General features: G+C 43.3%; 1 protein-coding gene across 1 annotated transcript; it reads left to right on the plus strand.

The window, feature by feature from the left end:
* The first annotated feature begins 1,192 nt into the window (after positions 1-1,192).
* LOC115159223 (LIM/homeobox protein Lhx5) lies at positions 1,193-16,421 on the plus strand. The gene is made up of 5 exons (XM_029708721.1): positions 1,193-1,398; positions 3,748-3,971; positions 5,645-5,922; positions 14,252-14,417; positions 16,054-16,421. Exons 1-5 carry the CDS (start codon positions 1,226-1,228, stop codon positions 16,398-16,400), a joined length of 1,188 nt encoding a protein of 395 aa, XP_029564581.1. The 5' UTR covers positions 1,193-1,225; the 3' UTR covers positions 16,401-16,421.
* The last annotated feature ends 7,742 nt before the right edge of the window (positions 16,422-24,163 follow it).

The raw sequence follows: 24,163 nt of genomic DNA on the forward strand, positions 1-24,163 counted from the left end.
GAAAGGTGTTGGCTAATAGGCATCAACTCCATTAGGTCATCTTGTCAAAGACCGAAGACGAAGAAGAGGTGAAAAGAAGAAAGAAAATGGAAGATGATCCTCAGGTTTTTGTTTTGTGCCTTGGTGTCTATAGAAGCTTCATTTAGCTTTCAATTTGTGGGGATTCAATTAAACCAATCAAAACTTGAATTTCCCCTAAATAACATGCCTTAATTGGCCCAATTGTAACAGAGAAAGATCTTGTTAATTGGTGATATTAGACAAAAGGCATGTTTGGTTTTTTATATGGCCCAGGTAGTTTAGCCTATGTAATTCGTCGGCTGGTGCTCCATTTCTTGAAGCGTCGGGTGGGGATAGTCCCTAAAATCCATTCACCCCAAGAGCTTGATAGTTGAGCTACAGTTGACAAATAGAAAATGGCAGATTGTAGACCTATTTACACCGTTTAGGTCCATTCTATAACAGGGCAGGAACAAAACAAGTGACCAGTGAGTGATATGTTTGCCAAAATATCATGTCCCTCTCCGCAAAGTTAACGTTTATTAGCCTATTTCTGCAAGCATGGTTTATGTTTTGGGTCAACCTGAAGGTAGGCTACCGACCATTATTTAAAGGGGTAACCATGACAACTTGAGTCCTGATTGGCCACCCAGGCACGGGAATTAAGGAGAGCGTCACCCAATCTGAATACGGATGCGCCTGGCGCCCGCAGAGCCGGGCACAGTGATGCGAAAAGTGTCGACGTGAGGTGAGCGGAGGCGAAGAAGTGGAACCTAAAAACAAAAAATGACAACAACAACAAAATAATAATAATAGGCTACAGCCCATGTAACATATTCTCTACAGCGGGGACGAACAGGCTTTCCACGTGTCAATTTTTACGCAGCCCGTCAACGAAGAAGAGGACTATAGGTGCTTTTTAAATTCATATTTTTTTCTTTTGGATTCTGGATTGTGACAAGTGCTAGGACAGAACAGGACAGGGGCGTCCAGAACCAGGAGTACAGTAGAGGAACTTCGGGGAGTGTTCGCCTATAGCCTGCCTTTAAACGGTAGTGGAGAGGGGCTTCTCCCCACCCATCCACCCACCTGACAGAACATTCGCGCCTGCTTTGTCCACAACCCCGGAGCCAAGACGTTGCTGCGCGGAGAGCCGCGTGGCCCCAGACCCAGCACCGGAGTCCGCGTGGGAAGGTCGGCCCTCGTTATCCTCCAGACGGGTGGGATGATGGTCCACTGCGCGGGGTGCGACAGGCCCATCCTGGACCGGTTCCTGCTCAACGTGTTGGACCGAGCCTGGCACGCCAAGTGCGTCCAATGCTGCGAGTGCCACTGTAACCTGACCGAGAAGTGCTTCTCGCGTGATGGGAAGCTTTATTGTAAAATTGACTTTTTCAGGTAAGGATTCAGATTGGGGATTCATGCGAAAAAGCAGGTATGCCAAAAACTCAGTGAACTCACCAGGGAGAATTATAACCCTGCTGCTTCTGAAGATTTGTTTGTCTGTTTTTTGTTAGTAAGTGTCTTAAAATGCTGAAATTGATTGAATGTCACACAATGATCAAAATAGCGCTCGCTATAGCGTCACTCACATAATTAATTAACCGTAATGATATTATTCTGTAGGCCTACCCATTGTTTTGTGGAAATGGATATGGTTCACCAAGGCCTACTTCACATGATGGCCTATAATTCACCTATAGGCGAGATAGCCTATCAGTTATTTGAATTGTTCTAGAATGTCACTTCAAATTATTACATTTCAAGCCTTGCCGAAATAATATTGTAACCACATTGGTTTCGTAACAAAAATCCGATCATTCTTAGGGCTATATAAATGTATATAATTTCAGAGTTCTAAGTTAATTCTAGAGCTCTGAATATCACAAATATATTTAGCATTTTGACAGAACTATTTAATGGCCTGAGATGTCCACGTTATTACTCATTGTCCGCTTGAGTTTTATTTACATGAAGAGGGTGGTTTTTTAGAGACACAAAGTGTGTTTTCTGACAATATGAATCACAACCTTAATTCCTAATATTTATTATGACAAATAACATCACGTTTATTTATAAATCAATTTTATTGGTGGGGTTGAATATTATGTCGGCTTGAATATTCCCTTCTCTTAATTCTCTTCTCTCCATGCACATGGAGGCAGTTGAAATCTATTTATAATATACATTTTCCTCTCACCTGTACTCTCTGTTTCCATTGTTTGGCCCAATAGATTTTAAAACTTAACCATTAGGTCTACACCAGCCGCTCAGTTCTTCAAAGTGGTAATTCAGTGATAAGTGTAGGCCCTTGTTTGTGTACGCGCACTCTCATAGCATCATACCAATTAGTTATGTGTCAGCTTTTTTCCCCCTCCTGTACAAATTGTTTAATGACATGTGAGGCCCAGTATTTAAGCCTTTGTGAAGGCAATGTTGGCCTCAAACGGCCTTGACCATCATATTAGCCGGCTCCCATCCGTGGATTTAAATGGCCGAACAATTAGCCAGGCGAAACAGTAATCACCCTAATGTGGCCATTTGTTGTGTAAGTAGTGCTGTGTCCTCGCCGAGCCGTGCATGTGAAAGGGTACAGTGGAGCGATACTATTGCAAATGGCTGGAGAGAGAGAGAGAGAGACAGAGAAAGCGAGAGAGGGATTCTGATCAAAAAATAAAGGGGTCTTGCCTCGACCGCTCGCCCCCGTCCTCCCCCCCCCCACACACACCCTCAAACACACACTACCTCCAATAATCGTATTATAATTGAAATATTTTCAATTCCTGTATTTGTTTCGTCCTGAGGCGACGCCATGTTGATGAGAGAGATTACCAAATCACCATGAGAGGCGCGTGATGAGGTTTCTGGCTCGTGATGAGGTGGATTAGGCCTATTTATTTCACATCGGAGAGGGAAACACTAAAGTACAATGCATGGTGGGAGAAACACATAATAAGGGTTCCCATTCCCCATCACTATATGCAGCACACATTTATTCCTTCCAGTGAAACACTTCATTTTCAACTGATTTACCTTGTCGACTTATCCCCGGAAACGATGAGACGTTGAGTTAGGCTGTTATATACTCGCCTGTCTATCCAAATAATACAAGAATATCCACCATGCTTTTTTTTGCACGTGAAGAGGGTGAATGTGGATTAACAGGAGATTTCACGCTAAAATGTTCCTAGTCCGTTTAATCCTCGGATATCTCTGTAGTCACAATGTGATAACTGTCACTAATACGTTCTGCGTGGGTTTATTGTTAAAAATAAGAATGATGGTATTTCTCAGTCTAGCGCAGGTGCTCCATTTTAGGCTATATTATGTATCAAGAGTAGTCTGTTAGATTGGAACGAAAATGATTTCGAAATAGCCTACCCCTTCTTCAATCATGGCAAATATGTAATACAATGAAACAAATGTGTGAAATAAAAACAATAAATTATAACTACTATAGAATATCTTTAGTCATTGTTGTAAGTGTTTTGTCACTGCTATTTCGTAATTTTCTTGGAACAAACACTTTCAAATCAGGCTACGCGCCAAACCTTCTGCATTGCCCGCAGTTGCAAAATTCGCTATAGGTCTACATGTCTAATAGGCCTATACATTTTTAATAAAAAAAAAAAGTTAGAACAGTTAAATATCCATCTCAAATTCATCTTTTTTTCTATGTGCTTCTGTGTCTTGGGGATTTCACATCAACCCCCCTCTCCTCTCTCCTCTCTCTCCCTTTCTTTTCAGGAGGTTTGGGACGAAGTGCGCGGGCTGCCTCCAAGGCATCTCTCCCAGCGATCTTGTGCGCAAGGCGCGCAGCAAGGTGTTCCATCTCAACTGCTTCACGTGCATGGTGTGCAACAAGCAGCTGTCCACGGGCGAGGAGCTCTATGTCATCGACGAAAATAAGTTTGTGTGCAAAGAAGACTACCTAAGCTCAGGGGCTATCAAGGAAGTCAATTTGAATTCAGGTAGCCTAATTATAGCTAAGGGTTTCAAAAGTGCGTCCACAGTAGACATTCTACAGTAGACATTCTAGACGGTCTACTAATGTTAGGCTAGTGCATGGATACGAAAATATCAATGGTCTGTTCGTCTTGGAAAAAATTTATACACGGTTGTCTGAAAAAAAATGGACCTTTCTTTTCTTAGTAGCCTAAGCCTATTTTCCCCCCCTCAAAAAATATAAGTGGTATATTATAGTCTGCATTTGTATTTGAAATCAACGAGCGTCGTTTAATGCGGGTTGTTTTTTGGAAGACTGTTTTGGCCACCTACGTTAACTGATTAATTTGTCTGTTTTTATTTATTGATCGTTTCAACGTGGGATCCCATCCCATACACTGGGGAATGGTGGAGAATTAAGACTATTTGTGCATGATGAGAAACGTCTTAAAATACTGCTGGGTTGTATTTGTTGGATTCCTAAAATAGGATAGGCCAATACCACATATTCACATATGATTTTTGCGAACTAAAATTCATAAATTCGAAAACCTATTGTGTTACTATGCCTTTTAAATTGTTTTATCCAGAGCCATAACCTAGGCCTATATCAAGTCCTACAATAGACCCCCGTCAGGTAATTCAAAACGATGGACATGGTGCCTGTCTGCGTGTTAGCTCTGGCTCTGCATTCGTTAGGAGTATCGTCTGCGTCCGATTCGAAGTAGCCTAGTCTTATAGATGTATATGCATTTGGGCTTTCTATTCTATATTCTAGCTTACTTTCCCATTTTAGCCGCAGTGTCGTAGGCCTGCATGGTCCAACATGTGTAGCCTATGGAGAATTCGGCTGCAAGTCACTTCCTCGCCTAATAAATAAAATATCTCTAAAATGTCATTATTCAACATGGCCATGATATTGGGCCTACACTTTGGGGTGTTTCGAAGTAAAATGTTTTCTAGTCAACAACTTTCAGAAAAGCTTGTGTTTATGGGCTTCTCAGGCTCCCGTCACTGCCATTCGGTTTCGTCTTTAGATCAACAAGGTGAGGAATAACATTTGTATCCTGGAAAGACGTGACATTGAATTTGACCCCTCGTTGGGTGTCTGTAGCTGCAAATATGAACATACTGACATTCTCGCCGCCGCAATGGGCCGTGTACAGGGCGTGTGTAGCCTAGCGTTTGATGATGTTCCCCAACAAAGCATCTCCGCTTCGCTGAATGCATCTGACCATAGCTCAGTCTTATCAACGCTATAAATTCCTGTCAGATGAATGGCTCAAACAGCCCTCCCCTCGGACAATGACATGCTGTTATCGTGCGACGCAGCGGGTCCTTGGGGATCAGCCTAGCCCCCTTTTTTTTGTTTCACATTACATGCATAATTTCTCTTTCATTAGCTCGATCGCTTAGGTCACACGCGGGCAGTGTCGAGTTGGTTACACCTGTTTTATTTGTGAAGATTTAAACTGGTAAATCCATGTATTTAGTCTGTTTCATATTGGTTACATTGGCAAGGTGTAGGCTATTTTATATATATAAGGAACTGAAAAGGGCTTCCATATTTGTGTTTTGTGAGGCGTTCTTGTTCCACATGTTCTAGTTTATTTGTGATTAGACAGGCTACAGCAATAGTCTAGTAGTAGGCCCCACGACACCTCAGATTGAAACCTTTCCATTCTCTCTCGTCCCCCAGTGTCATCATGCACAGACAGAAGTTTATCGCCGGACCTCCAGGACCCGATACAGGACGACACAAAAGAGACGGACAATTCCATGTCCTCAGATAAGGACATGAACAATAACGAGAATGAGGAGCAGAATTCGGGCACGAAGCGGCGAGGTCCGCGGACCACCATCAAAGCCAAGCAGCTGGAGACGCTGAAGGCTGCCTTCGTGGCCACGCCGAAACCCACACGACACATTCGGGAACAGTTGGCCCAGGAGACGGGACTCAACATGCGGGTTATACAGGTAGGAGAGCAGGCTAACTTGAGCATATTCATTGCTGGTTGATGCCGAGCCTGGTTTTTATTTCGACAAGTTAGAATTCCTATTATAAATAGAACAGAACTGATCAAATAGAATAGAATATATTATAAACTCTGGGTTAATAACGTTGAGTTTTCAGGTCAAATTGAGAAATAACGTTCTGTGGTTTTTCTCTTTGCTTGTTTGATGTGCACTGCTGAGTTTTGGTAGGCTACATGGTGAAGACAGCATGGGCCTGCCTGCTGTCTTCACCATTCGTGATGAATTAGTTAGAATAGATCGAGATTTAATTAAAGACGTACTTGACAAATTGAGAGTGAAAAGAATGTCACAACACAATGTAGGTTATTAACAGTCCGGACCCCAAAAGTTATTTGAATGAAGTAGACCTATCTTTGGAAGGAAAACGTATTTGGTCAAAATAAATATGAGAAAAATAACAAGACACGTTTAAGTGAAATGCCGATTGATAAATCCATAAAATCAGCTCGAGAGTTAATGGACCTCCCTCCCCGGGAAATGGAAATGGGTCTAGAAACTACATGAATTATTTTTTGTTTGTGATATTTTTTGTAATATTTAGCTGCACTATCAACTGATCAATTCATATCATTAAGGTTACTATTTCTTAAGATTGAGTTGTGGTTTTCTTTATCTCTTCTCAATTTAAGATTTTGAATAATCAGACATTAAATTGGCAATTTGACCAGTCTATTTATCGTCTATTGTAGCCTATTTGGACTCCTGTTTGATAGGTTTGGTTTTTTAATTAAAGCAAAAGATAAATTATGATTTGAATGAATTTGAATGAAAGATGGAAGACATTCGTTTCTTAATATGACATATTGTATTTGCTGTTGATTTCTCATTTATTATTGAAGCAAATATAGTACCCAAATTGCCTGCACAGTATGCGTATGTTTAAATATGTAGCATATCTGTAGCCATAGGCCTTCACATTTTAGAAATATAATGCACTGTTAATGCTTTTAACAGCCAATAATTGAACAATAGTGTCATTACAAAAAAAGCCCACAGCACTGCACACAAATACTGTAAACAGTTGTATGTTAACAGGTGCACATGCCAACCAAGACAATTAAGAGGTCAGTCAATGAAGTATGAGGATTTTTCACTTCCTGAATTGACAAATTAAAACTGAATTGACCTCGAACCCTGTTAGGGAGATCTGATGGGCCTGTGACAACATGTGAGATCATATTCATTGCTAATGAGAGAGTAATAACACTACTGCTTACCTTCTTGAAGTGGAATATATCCTCACTGCTGCCAACCACAGTCGGATCTCTAGCCTTTATGTCATAACCACACACATGCACACACACAAACACACGCTCCCGGTGTCTGGGTTTAGACTGTGTTAGGGTGATTAGCACCGTCACTGCCAGCTGAGATGTGGCTTTTTGTGTGCTTACAGTAATTACCACTGATTTCACTGATTTACATGCTGTATACCGTACACCCCCCTCGCTCCTCTGTCCTCACTCATTTACTGCCAGACAATCTCTCCTCTCCTCTCAGACCAGGCCTTGTAGCATCTTCTCAGTTTCATGTCTCCACAACACTGAATCGATCCTATTTATCTCTGATTAGCAACAACATAATGCACTGTGGTATACAGTGCATTCGGAAAGTATTCGGACCCCTTGACTTTTCCACATTTTGATACGTTTACAACCTTATTCTAAATTGTATTAAATTGTTTTCTCCCCCCTTATCAATCTACACACAATACCCCATAATGACAAAGCAAAAACAGGTTTGGATTTTTTTGCAGATGTATAAAAAAATAAAAAAACTGAAATATCACATTTACATAAGTATTCAGACCCTTTACTAAGTACTTTGTTGAAGCACCTTTGGCAGCGATTACAGCCTCGAATCTTCTTGGGTACGACGCTACAAGCTTGGCACACCTATATTTGGGGAGTTTCTCTCATTCCTCTCTGCAGATCCTCTCAAGCTCTGTCAGGTTGGATAGCGAGCGTCGCTGCACAGCTATTTTCAGGGCTCTGGCTGGGTCACTCAAGCACATTCAGAGACTTGTCCCGAAACCACTCCTGCGTTGTCTTGGCTGTGTGCTTATGGTCACTGTCCTGTTGGAAGGTGAACCTTCGCCCCAGTCTGAGTTCCTGAGAGCTCTGGAGCAGGTTTTTATCAAGGATATCTCTGTACTTTGCTCCGTTCATCTTTGCCTCGATCCTGACTAGTCTCCCAGTCCCTGCCTCTGAAAAAAATCCCCACGGCATGATGCTGCCACCACTATGCTTCACCGTAGGGATGGTACCAGGTTTCCTCCTCCAGGCCAAAGAGTTCAATCTTGGTTTCCTCAGAACAGAGAATCTTGTTTCTCATGGTCTGAGAGTCTTTAGGTGCCTACTGGCAAACTCCAAGCGGGCTGTCACGTGCCTTTTACTGAGTCACTCTACCATAAAGGCCTGATTGGTGGAGTGCTGCAAAAATGGTTGTCCTGGAAGGTTCTCCCATCTCCACAGAGGAACTCTAGAGCTCTGTCAAGGGCCTTGGTCACCTCCCTGACCAAGGCCCTTCTCCCCCGATTGCTCAGTTTGGCCGGGTGGCCAGCTCTAGGAAGAGTCTTGGTGGTTCCAAACTTTTTCCATTTAAGAATGATGGAGGCCACTGTGTTCTTGGGGACCTTCAATGCTGCAGAAATTATTTGGTACCCTTCCCCAGATCTGTGCCTCGACACAATCCTGTCTCGGGGCTCTACGGACAATTCCTTCGAGCTTATGGCTTGGTATTTGCTCTGACATGCATTGCCAACTGTGGGACCTTATATATTTTTGCTTTGTCATTATGGGGTATTGTGTGTAGATATGAGGAAATGTTTGTATTTAATCCATTTTAGAAAAAGGCTGTAACGTAACAAAATGTGGAAAAAGTCAAGGGGTCTGAATACTTTCCGAAGGCACTGTATATAGAACCAAGATGGTGGACAGTTACATCACCCCCCCACACAATGTTTTTTTTTTTTTTTAATTTTCTAAATACTTTCAATATGATTAATTTCCATGTCGGCTCTATGCCTGGAAATGCCCTTGTTAGGAGCAAAGTATACCGTATTTCAAACTTTCCAAAAAAGTATTTGAAATTCTGGCAATTCTGGATATTGTTGTTCATTTAAATGTAGTGATAGCAGACACTTCTGTCTATAAAAATACACATTTCATATTTTGTTAATATTAATAAGATAAATATTCTTTAAGCCTCAAGGCAAAATATGTAAAAAAGCATGAGATTAGCTATAAAACTGCGGGGGGGGTCCCTGTGAAACTTCTCTACGCCACTGACAACCGCAAGTCAACATTTGCTGCAACCAGCTACTGTCAACAGCAAGGTGGAACTCTCAGAATCAAATTATTACATCAGTTCTCAATGCGGATGAAGACAAGCTTGACACACTGCCTGTCACCAAGCTATCCATGCACGAGTATGTCCTTTCTGATGTAATGGACATCCAGTTGAGCTTCAGTTAGTTTTCAGACTTGATTCACTCGTTTTTATTTAGTTTGAATTTTATCAAATCATTTCTATTTCCTTTCAGTTTTAGTTTTCGTGTTAGAGACAGAAAGTAGCCTATGTGTGGGAGGTTAGGAGCCATTTATGTCTTGAGGCCTATAGTTTGTGTTATTTTGGGATGTTACTTCTTGCCACTGGGGGGCAGTAATACATAAGGTGAGGGGTCAGGTCATAGGTTTGGTTATGTTGAAGTTATAAATCAATCTTAATGTGACTTGGATTAAAAAATATCATTATTGGTTGTCTCACTCAGATTCAGACATTTCTGCCGCACCGTTCAAAGCTATGGCCATCTCTGGTTGTTGTTGGTCAAGGGTATTCCCTTGCCTGTTCTGTAACAACTTGATAGTCTTATGTTCGCCACATTGACAGTTACGACGAGTAGGATCTTCTCCTCTGGTATGTCCCATGCTTCCAATGCCCAGTCAATTACCTCTCTGGTGTGTGGATGCTAAATCCGATGGAGGTTGAGCAACGCATGCTGTGCCTTCGTAGAGGAGGGGTGATAGATGCGGAATGATATGTACAGAAGCAAAGCAGTCAATCCTTTCTTTAAACACCCGTCTACACACAGGGTTATTTTCTATGCCTCTTTCAGAATCTCCTTCACTTTCTGGGTTGCTGTATCCATTTGCAAAGCAATCAACACATTTACTCTAGCAGCGCCAGGAGTTCTAAATTTGGGATCAAGTGTTTGGTTGAACTTTCTGAAGGCTGGCTCATCGTACAGTCTCATGGACATGCCAGACTGGATCAATAAACTAACCAGTGCCTCTTTTTTTCTTTTACTCGTTTGAATTAGGTTGCCATGTTACAGCTCTTTTCATTCCAACTGTTAAAGTTGATTGTCCTAACGTTGCACTTTGCGTGCAGCTACTAAGAGCTGGTGGCTGTCTCACGTTGTCTTTATCCTGAAATGGTTTGTGTGATTCTTTGTGGGCGCTGTTCAGTTTAACTTTGAGGTTGGGTTTTCCTTTTTACACTGTACAACAATATAAATGCAACATGCAACAATTTCAATGATTTTACTGAGCTACAGTTCATATAAGGAAATCAGTCAATTTAAATAAGTTCATTGGGGCCTAATCTATGGATTTCACATGACTAGGAATACAATTATGCATCTGTTGGTCACCGATAGCTTAAAAAAAGTAGGGGTGTGGATCAGAAAACCAGTCAGTATCTGGTGTGGCCAAATTGATTGTGTCCTGTGAAATGTTGTCCCACTCCTCTTCAATGGCTGTGCAAAGTTGCTGGACATTGGAGGGAACTGGAACACACTGTCGTACACGTCAATCCAGAGCATCCCAAACATGCTCCATGGGTGACATGTCTGGTGAGTATGCAGGCCATGGAAGAACTGGGACATTTTCAGCTTCCAGGAATTGTGTATAGATCCTTGCGACATGGGACCGGCAATTATCATGCTGAAACATGAGGTGATGGCGGTTGATGAATGGATCTCGTCATGGTATCGCTGTAACTGTACATTTTAGAGTGGCCTCTTATTGTCCCCAGCACAAGGTGCACCTGTGTAATGATCATACTGTTTAATCAGATTCTTGATATGCCACACCTGTCAGGTGGATGGATTTTCTTGGCAAAGGAGAAATGCTTGCTAACAGGATGTAAACAAATTTGTGCACATCATTTGAGAGAAATAAGCTTTTTGTGTATATGGAACATTTCTGTGATCTTTTATTTATTTCAGCTCAATAAACATGGGAACAGCTACATGTTGCATTTATATTTTTGTTCAGTGTATCTCTGTTCCACACACGCTGCTGACACTACAATGCACTTACTTTTGTCCTTTCCAGCAATGTACTCAAGACAATCCCATACAGGGCTTTACCTTTTGCTGTCGCCAATGTTCACCCTCACGCTCCACGTTCGCCCTCTCATTTCTTCCCTGTTAGCTATTGATAGCTAGTGATAGTGATGCACAACCTAGTCCTATTTGAAACCGGCATCTCCTGGCAGCATTAACCCACCAGTTTCAGAAGCATGAAAACCCCATTAGAAAAAAAGCCTGAAAAACCCATTACATTTTTGCCCGAGGTTTAGAATTAAAAAAAACTCTAACTAAATGTAATTTGATGGTTTTTATTTGAGTTAGTTTTGCAATCAAAGATAATAGTTTCAGTGTAGTTGAAGTTTTTTTAAATGTTTGTTTTAGTTTCAGTTTTAGTTTACTATAATAACCTTGAGGAGTACCTCATCACCTCATATCTTCCACCAACTACCGATCCTCTGACATTCTGCAAGAAACACAGTCCCACACATCCAACACCGCACATAGTTGCTGCTGAGTACCTAAATACATGTCCCAGCATCCTCCGCAGCTGTGGAGCAGCTTTTCAGCATTGCAGGGCATATCTTCAGACCAGATCACTGCTCAATGTCTGACGAGCATTTTGAAACCCGGATGTTTTATTATGAAATGTAACATGGCGTCTTGTCATCTTTCATGAGACACCGATGTAAAGCTCAGGCTGCGTATTTGGATTAAAAAGTGAAACTATATGTTTGGTAATTCAAATTAAACGAATAAGTACATTCAAAACTTTTTTCAAATACGCCCAAATAATAATACTTTTTGTTGTTGTTGAAAATACTGTCTTTCAAATACTTCCAAGGATATGTATTTGTAGTACTGGTAATTACATGCTAATGCTTTCCAAATGGTATTTTCAAATACATTCCAATATTCAACTACTTTTTTTTCTTCAAATAAAGGTTATCTAAATACTTGTTGTGAAATGTATTGAAATACCTGAAACAGTATTTGATCCCAGGTCTGGTATGCGTGTGTGTGTAGTAATCCCTAAGCAACGCTCTCTCAAGGGGAGCGAAAGCATTTCCATAAAAATGTACCCTACAGTTAGACTATTGTTCTCAATAGGCAGGTGTCGTCTTTGCTAGGAAAAGCATGGAGAGGAATGCCTAAGTGGTTTTAGGTGTTTTTCTCTGTGTTTTTTTTGTTAATCTCCGACACAGTGGGAATTGTGCCTCTGGTGTAGCCTAGCTGGTGTTAACATGTATTATTATGCAGCGCCGATGCAGAGACAACGAGCAATGTGTTATGTTTTTAGAATGCAAAGTAAGTCCTCCATATGTTGAAATATTTCCTCTTCTCCTTTGTTCCTGTACAAAGACAGTTTATTTGACTCCAAGGAGGAGTGACGACTGTGTTTAATGTCCCCGCTGTCTCAGCTCTGTTGTCGTATTGAGGCCTGTTGAGGCACATGGGAAATAGCGACCTATAGAAATGAATGTGTCGCTCTGTGTTTGTTCCTTTGTGTTGCCGACTGATTCATTGATTTTATTGGATCATTTCAAAACATACTGACATCCATATCACTGGTTACAAAACAGCTCCAGTGTGATTTCTGTTTCTTGGACATCATATGGTGTCTCTCTAACGCCTGAGTCCTGGTTGAAAGTGAACCTCCGCTCTGCCTCTCACATACAGCCATAGTCCTCAAAGCGGAGAGGCTGAATATGTTATTTTAATGTGCCTGGGTTGGACGTTGAGGTAGAGACAGTGTCCATCCATGTTTGTTAGTTTACCCCCACTGCCTCCACCCCACATGATCCATATTCCTTACATCTAAGCGGAGCCCTTTAATTATTTTGAGTTATTTCTACAGGCGAGGTGCCTGAGAAGAGCTCTTTTCTATACCAGTCTCAAGACAGCAAAATAATAATAAAAAAAAAAAATGTGGCAGAGCATCGGGGACCAATTTTGAGAAAGCAAATTCATCAGGGACTGACCCGTCATAATATCAGAACCCAACTCCTACTTTACAGTGCGATACAAAAAGCTGACACGCAGTTTTACTATGACTTCTGCGGTGCATGGCCGAACTAATCAAGTTCGGGGCACTGGAAAACATTTTAAAGGCCTCCCTCTTGTCATCAAAGTGAACATTTTGCAGTTTTAAAGCCACATTTTGCCTGTAGGCAGAGAGAACATTCTGTAGTTTTAAATCTTCAATTACAGTGCATTATGTTCAAAATAAACATTTTGAGGAGTACAAGAAGAATTGAGTTGAATTTCTTTTTATCATTGATGTTGTACGGTCCCTGTGAAATGCATTTGGCACATCCAAGGGCTAAGAACACACATTGTGAATGATTAACATTACATTGTATTGCACTCTCTAAACTTTTCCCACAGATCCCTTATCCAAAATTGATTTAATCTGTTGTAGCTAGCAATACTCATTACACTACAGAATTCAAACTCCTATATGAGCATAACAAGCCTAGTTAAATAGCACTCCAAGTCTGTGGAATGGACAAAGTAAAAATGGACAAAAACAATTAAGGTCTGAAATGAAGGTGGATTTAATTTGACGGTGATTTGATTTAGATGATGATTAGGAGTGGGCCTTGTCATTTTAACTACCTTGTAGTTTTCCATTTGCTTTTTGTGTTGTAACACTTAATGTGAAATGGATAATGAATACATCTGGTGATCGTTACTGTCCATTGTAGACAAGTAATGGACTAGAAATGAAGTTAGATTAGATATGACTTTGATTGCGACACTCTGTGTGCTTGACAAGCTTGTGTAAAAATGCAGTATAAATAACTGGGTTTTTTTCATCCATGAAAAGGATCTTAAACCTATTAAAATAGTTTCACTTACTTTGCTCTGATAACAATCTTAGATGTTTCTCTGGGTCCTAGGTCCTTATAGATGTGATGTGACCTGATAACTCACTATCTCTTTTCTCTATAGGTATGGTTCCAGAACCGTCGATCTAAGGAGAGGAGGATGAAGCAGCTGAGTGCTTTGGGGGCCCGGCGGCACGCCTTCTTCAGAGGGCCCCGGAGGATGAGGCCCCTGGGAGGACGACTGGAGGACCCAGACATACTGGGGCCTGGGGCCTATGGATACTACACAGGTAAGATACACTCACTGTTTGATTATATAGTGGTAAAATACAGTCGTTGTCAATTGCTTTACATCAGATAGCATGATGACTCGGTTGAGGACTGTGCAATGTGTAGTAACGTCGTCACCTGTCGCTAAAGTCAGGTATGCCATTGCTCGCCTCTGTGCTGCCCAGCTCTGTCTAAACTGCATGGAGACAAGGGTGTTGACTGCTAGTCAAGTGGCCTACTGGAACAACATGGAAGATTCTGAAATATAGAAAAGTCAAATGTTGAAATCAAGACATAGAGCAACCACAGAATTCTAAAAACAAGAGCATTTGTCAGTTGATTATCCCAGCAGTACAAAGCTGAAGAGAGATGTTGCTGAGGAATCAGTCATATACTGGACCATAGCAGCCTCCATCCACAGTAATAAAAGGGAGCCTTGAAGGATAGAATGGGGAGGGAGGGAAGGAGGGGAGGAGGAGGAGGACAAAACCTTAATCTCTTGCTTCTAGCTCCCTCCGTTCTCAGCATGCCTCTTTTCACACCCTTTTGTGCCTTGGTGGAGCAGGGGAGCCTGCTCTACTGTATTAGCAGCAGTACTCCTTCCATCCTTCTGTTCCTCTACTACTGCTGCTGCTTAGAGAGGCTGTGTGTTTGTGTGTGTGCGTGCACGTGTGTGTGTGTCTATGCGTGTGCATGCGTACACACGTGTGTGTCTCTCTCTGCCCCTCCCCGTTCCTTCCCCCGGCCGCCCCAGGAGCAGGTTGATTCTCAAGGTCTGTCGTAGCTAGCAGGGTTCTGTTTGCGCGACTCAATAATTAGCTTGTTTATTGTTTTTTTTGTGTTTTTTGAAAAAAATGTGGATTTCATTGCATTGAAAGTGGATTTATCCTTCCCCTCATTAGCACAATTTGTAACATAAGGTTGGCGTGCTGCTGATTTAGTTATGTAGAGGGGAAACGTTTCTTTGTCAAGTTAGGCACAAAGCATGATGAAATGTCGATTGTCTGTCTGACTACATTTAACTGATCTTGAAACAACGTGTGTGTTTTCCAGGTTTTTGATTTAGGGTGGATTAGTAAGAATGGTTGTTTAACATCAAACTGTACACTAAACAAGACATTATTCAATTTGTGTTTGTCTAGTTCTTTTTTGCTCTTTCCCTCTGTAGCACTGAAATCAGAACCCACTCACACTAAAAGCTAAAGAGTATGGCGTATAACTGAAATGTAGAGGAGAAAGTGTGATTTTCATTTCCTTTTTAAAAGTTTAGGCGCTTTGAATAAGAAAATAAGAAAAATCCTAAAATTAACTCACAAAGGGATGAGTGTCAGGACTCACAATTGTATAAATGTAGGACAAAAAAAAGGAGTTCCCAGGTGAATTTTAGAAGTTTAGTTGCGTTTTGCTCTTTCACTTTTCAGCTATAACAGGGAACTAAACCATTCTCCTCCCCTCCTTGAAATGTTACTTAAGCTACTCAATACTGCAATTCTTTTCAAATTCTTGAATCTTTATGCAGGTCCGTTTTTTAAAAGTGTGTGAAATTCCATTTCAGTGATTTTGATTGTAGCTATATAGATTGTTTTGTCTGTGTGCTGCACAATGAATTAGATGATTTGTTTTCTATTTGAATAATCGTATCCCCCCCCCCCACAGAGTACCAGGGCGACTACTACGGAGGAGGGGGAAACTATGACTTCTTCCCCCACGGCCCTCCCTCCTCTCAGGCTCAGTCTCCAGCAGAATCCCCCTATATCCATGGAGGTGCCATGGAGGGCTCTGTGTCAGCCCACCACCCCTCTGACGACCAGAGGTTCACGGACATGATCTCCCACGCAGACACCCCCAGCCCCGAGCCCGGCCTGCCCAGCTCCCTGCAGCCCGTCCCTGGGGAGGTGTATGGAGGGGGGCCCAGCCCACCCTTCTCCCTGGCTAGTAACTCTAGCTACAGCGCCCCCATGTCCCACCCCGGACAGGAGATGGGAGAGACCACCGTCTGGTAGACTAGAGAGGGGGCATCTGGATCTGGGATCAGGGTTTGGGGGGTGGGTGGGTGGGGGGGGGGTGAACTTCCCAGTCAATTCAGGAGATGAATTTGAAGACGTTATGAATGAGTTATTATGAATTGAAAAGTGCCGTTTATGTATTTGTTCATTGGAATTTTGAATTGGCTTGCCGAATTGATGGAATTGCCCCCCCCCCCCCGACTCTGATCCTTCACATACATGAAGGACTGAGGATCCAGGATGGGGCGGCTTTGCTGGAAAAATATGAACTTTGTGGTACTATTCGCCGCCCCATTCAGCCCTGGATTGTGGTAGAAATACACCCCCACCCACCATGAACTGGGATCGAAAAGAAGAAAAAAAACATGCTTAGGCGGTTCATCTCGCCCCCGTATCTTCCCCTCTCACTCCGAGAAGCAGTGGAGGTATCCATTGCTGAAGACTAAGGACACTTGATATTGAAGAGCGAGATCCAGAAAGAATACAAGCCAAAAGGGACGTTTGATGTATTTTATTTTTTGGGTTTCAGAACTGTCTTGGTTTTTCATTCTACTGTTTCTTAAAAAGGCACAATGTTGTAGGCCTAACTGGTCAGTTCCTCTTCTGCGTAATGTTTGACTCGTTCTCCTATTGTAATATTGCTTCCAATACAATGCTCAAATACAGACAAATACAGTTTTCAGTGTTTTAACTGTTGCTATGTACGACCTCCTTTGCTTTTAGCTTCACCGCCACTAAAATAGAGCAAAGCCGATATCTGCTTAACTGCAGAGATGAGAACATTCAGCTCAGTGGGAAGTCAGGAGATTCATTTGTGGCAGCCGTGAAACGTTCTGTTATTGGATAAAGAAATGCTCATTGACAACATTTATGGTGACCCTCCGATAGACTCTGAGCCACTGTACTGCAGATCTAAACGGCGCATAGCGATATACATTACTCCTTCTGGAATTCTACCCAGTACACACGGCACATTTTCACCCACACATTCTTCATCATTTTGACCGTCAGTTCTAGTGATGTTTCTCGATAGATGGTCTTGCTGTTCTCGTACATGGTTATTCAGAACACACACATACACAAGCCACTCATACACACACACAAACCTCTCTAAATCAAGGCCCCCTTTATATCCCTCACTCCCATCCAGGCACCCCTTGTCAGTCCCTCTCTCCTCATCTACTTTTCCTGGCCTTCCCTTTGTTACTGTCCCTTTAACAACAACAACAAAAAAAACATGTTTTAATGGAAATTATTTTCAAAAGAACATTGATGCCATAATGGAGAATGTCCTTCAGCAGCTGAGGTCTCCTTCTTCAATAGGCAGAAAACAAAAGGAGGGGCCAGACAACATCTGTGACTTGCTACCGTGTCTGTCTGCTTGGCAGCCTGGCAACCATCGCCACCTAGTGGCCCGATAGGAACACAGCGTCTCTACTAGCCGTCTGTGTGTGTGTGTGTGTGTGTGTGTGTGTGTGTGTGTGTGTGTGTGAGTGAGAGAGAGAGAGAGAGAGAGATCCTTAGCACTTGGTATCAGGCTCACATGCAGCCAAGATGAAAGACAACAACTTTGCCAAAAAATGGAGCAAATACCACACGCGCACACACACACACACACACACACACACACACACACACACAGTAGAGATATCAACAAATTCAGTTCTTTTCTAACTGTTTCTATACAGTAGGTGAGCCTAGTTGGCATGCAAGGCTAAGTATGAGGAGGATAGATCATAATACAATGCCGTTATATTTCTGGAATACCTTTCCCAACCTGTGTTTTAAAGATGAAATGCTAAAGGTTTGTATGCAGGGCCATGACGTTTACCACTTCAGCATCTACCTGAATACTGTGTTTCTGTCTAGGTCTCTCACTGAAGAACATGCCCTTGTAGGAGTAGGAGTTTTACCGCTGTAAAGGCTACACGGTCATACCACGCTATTCCAACATGGCCTTTGGTACAAACAGAGAAACACAGTCAAGGTCAGTTCATTCCATTCAGGCATGATAGTCAGATGTATTGGCCTGTTATTATTTCCTGAATTCAGCTCTGTACCCGCCCAGCTATCTCTTAGCTTTGCAGAGGTACAGGCTGCACCGTTACGGACTTCCAACAACGTAACACATACCATCTGTTCCCTACGAGTTATCACTCCTATCCTGTTATTGAAGTCATATTTTAGTCGCCCTCTCCCTTTGGACTTTGTATGGGACGAAAAACAAGGAGGGAGTGTCTTGTTTCTGTGAGAGAGAGTGAGAGTGACAGTGTTGGGTTGTGGGGGGGTTTGTTCCAATGTAAATACTACTGATAATAAAACACATCTTCTCTTGCACTATGTTCTCTCTTGCTTTATCAAACCTCTGTTTGATACAAGGAATGGAGTCACCCAAGTATTACTCACTGACCCGAGGGGATTTGATTCTGTTTGGCCCATGGATTCTACCATTCCCATTAAAAGAATAGTAGCCCCAGCTTTGCCTTATTACTAACACCTATCCAATCCTTTCGGATCCACACAATTGCATAGGGGGTAGGGGGTAGTCTGTGGACGGGGCCTGAGTCTTACCAGATTTATCCTCAACCGAATTCTCTTCCACCTGCTCAGGGTACAATTGGTTCCTAAAGGTACAGGTCTAGTAGGATCGGCGTACCCTCACCAAATCGTCACCTGATCTATTAGGGGGAAAAAAATCACAAACCTTGCCTAAGTCAGCATCTAGAGGGTACTCCATCCCACTCTTAATGGGCTCCATCCTTATCCTCCTCCCCCTCCTTCCTCTCTTCCACATCTTTATCCCCTCCTCCGGCTTCATCCCTCTCTCCATGGGCCCAGGTGGACAGGGTGGCCCAGGTCTGCAGTAATTTTCCCCCTGACTGGTTTTAATGTAAGGGGTAATGTGAGAGGAGACAGGCTCCGCACACACACATATACAACTCCCCCCTGTGGGAGTCTGGAGCAAGCCGCGATCCCCCCCCACACACACACACACACACACACACACACACACACACACACACACACACACACACACACACACACACACACACACACACACACACACAGCAGTGAACGTGGTCCTCACCCTCCGCTGGTACATTACCAGCATCCCTCCGTTCTCTTTATTTATTCCTCCTTCACTCCTCTGTTTTCTCCCCTGAGCCTCTCCTCTCCTCTGCCTAGAACACAGGCCTGTATCACTCCATCTCTCAGAAAGTGAGGGAGAGAGAGAGCTGAGGGGGGTGGGGTCGTGTGAGAGAACTAGAGAGGAGAGAGGGGGATGGAGAGAAAAGAGATGGATAGAGGGTGCATAGGAGCCAATAGGAAGCAGCTGATTATATAGGAGCACAAACACAAACAGTGCTGTATATAAACACACACACACACACACACACACACACACACACACACACACACACACACACACACACACACACTAGAGGCTGACCTGCTGCACAGAAACAGACACCTCAAATAACCTTCACCTTTTTTTCACCCAAACATCAATTGTTTACCATGAACACACACACACACCAAAGCCCATTAACACAGTACTTCATTTGTAATGGATTTCCTTGCTCTGCTGTTTTGGGAGAGAGCAGAGGAGGTGGCCTGGTGGAACTGCTATAAATCACCTGCTTGTTCCCTTCCTCCACCCAACTTTCCCTCCCACCTCCCCCTCTTCAGCCCCCATCAGCAAGGCTACACTGGGGTTCCCTGTCCCTAACCCCTCTCTCCCATCAGCATACACACACGCCGGTGTATGTACCCTTCTCTCATCTCTGCCGCCTGGAATGGGGAAATCTAATTACCCTATGAAGAGAGACACATCATTAATTACACACACAACTTATATACACACACACACACACACACAAAATAAAAATGTGTCTCACTGAAACACAAATATGTGTAAACAAACAAACCAACACTACTTCCTCATATACAGACAACAAAATGTAGATTCAAAGTAACGGTCAGTGTGAAGTCTGATGGTGCATCTAGCACCATTGTTCTGAGACCTGTCCAACACTTTCCGGAGACTGATCATGAAGTCACAATGACACAGAATGTTCAGATAGAAATATATTGTGTGGAATGATTGTCATGTAAAATAGGCAACCGCGTTGGCTACTGCATCTGCAATGCTCTGAACGTTTTATCTCATTGAATACTCCGTAGCTCTACATAATATGCTTAGGGGGGGGGGGTAGGGGCTAGCTAGCGGTCCATTTGGGATGGGGTGTAAGCAGGGACGGACATTAAGCTAGACCGCAGCTGGTACTTTTCAGAATGGGCTAGTAGAAAACGTGTTTAGCTAAAGTTTGGCTTTGACAATATCGCATGGCACAGAATACCAGCCGGGCTAGTAGATATTGCGGTCTACGAGCCCGGCTGGCCACTGCCCAAAATCTTTACATTCCATCTGGGTGTAAGTGGGCTGGATGATTGGGCAGTGGCACGCCCCATGATTGTAGTGTGCCTTCAGTTCCCCCTGGAGGCCACAGAAAAAAACAACAACTTAGAGACATCTCAGAAAATGCTTGAATCTCTCCCCGAGAGAGAGAGAAGATAACACACTGGCTTCCATTGTCACACCACGCCAGCCGTGAAGGACAATAAGGTCATAAGGTCACCACATTTCTTAGTCTTAACTCAATAACAGACTGCGGTCTGCGGCATTGAACAGACACATGAAATAGACAACGTCGAACTGGCAAAGTCCTTTTTACAGTCAAATAGTCGACGAACAGTTTGCATACTGCCCCATTGAAAGGCTGGTTATGGCACAGAACTCCATCACCACAGACACCCTAGACCCATTACAATTCCCATACCGCCCCAACAGATCCATCTTAATTGCACTCCATACTGCCCTGACCCACTTAGATAAGAGGAATACCAGCTCAGTCGTTCAACACCATTGTCCCCTCTAAGCTCATCACCGAGCTAGGGACCCTGGGACTGGATCCTGGACTTCCTGACGGGCCGATCCCAGGTGGTGAGGATAGGTAACATCAACTCCGCCACGCTGACCTTGAACACGGGGGCCTCACAGGGTTGTGTGCTTAGTCCCCTCCTGTACTCCCTGTTCACCCACGACTGCGTGGCCAACCACGACTCCAACACCATCATCAAGTTTGCTGACGACACGACGGTGGTTGGCCTGATCACCGGCGACGATGAGCCAACCTACAGGGAGGAGGTCAGTGACTTGGCAGTATGGTGCCAGGACAACAACCTCTCCCTCAATGTCAGTAAGACCATGGAGCTGATCGTGGACTACAGGAAATGGTGGGGAGGGGGGCGAGCACGCCCCCATTGACATCGACGAGGCAGAAGTGGAGCAGGTAGATAGCTTCAAGTTCCTCTGTGTCCAAATCACCAAGGACTTAAAATGGTCCACACGCGCGACAGCGCCTCTTGGCCCTCCGGAGGTTGAAATGATTTGGCATGAGCCCTCAAATCATCAAAAACTTTTACAGCTGCACCATTGAGAGCATCTTGACTGGCTGTATCACTGCTTGGTATGGCAACTGCACTGCCCTCGATCCCATGGCGCTACAGAGGTTGGTGAGGACAGTCCAGCACATCACTGGGGCCGAGCTCCTTGCAAAAGACTCCAGCCAACCCAAGCCATTGACTGCGACCTCTGCGACCTCTGCGACCTCTGCGACCTCTGCGACCTCTGCAACCTCTGCAACCTCTGCAACCTCTGCAACCTCTGCAACCTCTGCTTTCCGCACTGTAACCGGAGCTACAAGTCTGACACCAACAAGCTCCTGAACAGCATCTATCCCCAAGCCATAAGAGCGCTAAATAGCTACACAAACTATCTGCATTATCACACACACAACCACACACACACTCATACTGACTATACACACATACCATATACGCTGCTGCTACTCTGTTTATCATATATCCTGATGCCTAGTCACCTGACCCCTATACAGATCTACCTCCATCCCTCCAGTAAGCCTACACATTGTATATATGGTATTGGACCTGACCCTGTATATAGCTTACTTACTTACTCACTCGTGTTCTTCTCATTTCTACTTCTCATTTGTTTTTGTTAGACTTGACTTAAAAAAAATAGAATTATAATGATAGTACTAGTGATGTTGATTGCTGTATTGTTGGGAAAGGCATTTCACTGTAGGGTGCTCTTCTCTGTCTCTTCACAGCTGAAGCATCACCGTAGACAGGACAGGAATGAACTCACTCAAAGCCCACCACTCCAATGTGCTTTACTCACGATCTAGGAACACACATACTGTAATGAAACAGTATTTTGTTCACACCGTATTGTGTTGATTTCAATATGGTGGACAGAGAAAATAAACCGCAACAGCTTGTAGAGCTCTCAAGTGTTACTGTGACAATATTTTGGAACAAGAGACTGCAGCCTAGGCTCCTTCACTCACTTTTTCCTCATTGGCATCAGGCAGAATAAACAGCAGACTACATTGAGTGTACAAAACATTAGGAACACCTTCCTAATATTGAGTTGCACACCCCCCCATTTTGTCCTCAGAATAGCCTCATTTCGTCCGGGCATGGACTCTACAAGGTGTCTGAAAGCGTTCCACAGGGATGCTGGCCCATGTTGACTCCAATGCTTCCCACAACTGTGCTTCCCACAGTTGCTGTTGAATGTGAAAAACCCTGCAGCGTTGCAGTTCATCCCACACTCAAACCAGTGCGCCTGGCACCGACTACCCCTCCCCGTTCAAAGGCACTTCGCTCAACGGCACATTCACCCTCTGAATGGCACACACACACAATCCATGTCTTAATTGTTACTTAAAAATCACTCTTTAACTCTCCCCCCCCTTCATCTACACTGATTGAAGTGGATTTAAGTCACATCAATAAGGGATCATATCTTTCACCTGGATTCTCCTGGTCAGTCTATGTCACGGAAAGAGCAGGTGTTCCTAATGTTTTGTACTCATAGTGTATATTGTGTTGGATTTCAACATGATGGACAAGAGGGGCAACCGAATTGGCTGTACTCTAGTAACTCTCTCCAAGCCAAAAGAATAGGAAACATACAAAGGACACAGTATTGTGTTGGATTTCAGCATGGTGGACATAAACAACCAACACACACACACACACACACACACACAGCTTATATGGACGTCCCAAAAGAGAGTGCAAACATTTCTGGTTTCACAAGTGCTGTGATGGTGAGCACTTCAGACCACTCCTTGTTGCTGTGTTTATGGTATAAAATAACTATTTCAATACATATCAATATTATACATTAGTATTAGCAGATGACAGCCCTGGTTTATACCCTGTCTAAAGTACGAGCGCATGGTACTGTTTTAGGATCAGTTTCTGGTGACCCAAAACCTAAACTCAACCCTTATACTCTAACATATCCCAACTGACTCTGGACCAGTTCTAACAAGCAATTCTCCCGGCCTTTTGGCAGGTCGAAAATCAGCACTGGTGACCAAGAGGTAAGCATTAGTGGTCACACGGATTATGAATCAGGGTGCATCTCAATACTGTGATTTAAACAAGGTACCTCCTCTCCTCATTTGCACTGATGTGGAAGCATAGTAGAGGTGAAAGCCACATGGTGAACTAGGTACATAATTTCACTCTTATATTCATTCACCTTTATTCAACTGAGGAGGAGAGGAGATGAATTAGCCATCAATGCAGATGAAGGAAAGAAGAAGAGTTGAGGAAGCATCTTAAGACTTCAGGTGGCCCCTCAGTCCTTAGTCCTGTGG

The sequence above is a fragment of the Salmo trutta genome, chromosome 23, assembly GCF_901001165.1.
Source record: "Salmo trutta chromosome 23, fSalTru1.1, whole genome shotgun sequence".
NCBI classification, from domain to species: Eukaryota; Metazoa; Chordata; class Actinopteri; order Salmoniformes; family Salmonidae; genus Salmo; species Salmo trutta.

Coding starts and splice junctions, on each gene's coding strand:
- LOC115159223 (XM_029708721.1), top strand. CDS start 1,226: ATGATGGTCCACTGCGCGGGGTGCGACAGGCCCATCCTGGACCGGTTC. Junction 5,923..14,251: donor TCAACATGCGGGTTATACAG/GTAGGAGAGCAG, acceptor TTTTCTCTATAG/GTATGGTTCCAGAACCGTCG. Junction 14,418..16,053: donor GGCCTATGGATACTACACAG/GTAAGATACACT, acceptor CCCCCCCCACAG/AGTACCAGGGCGACTACTAC.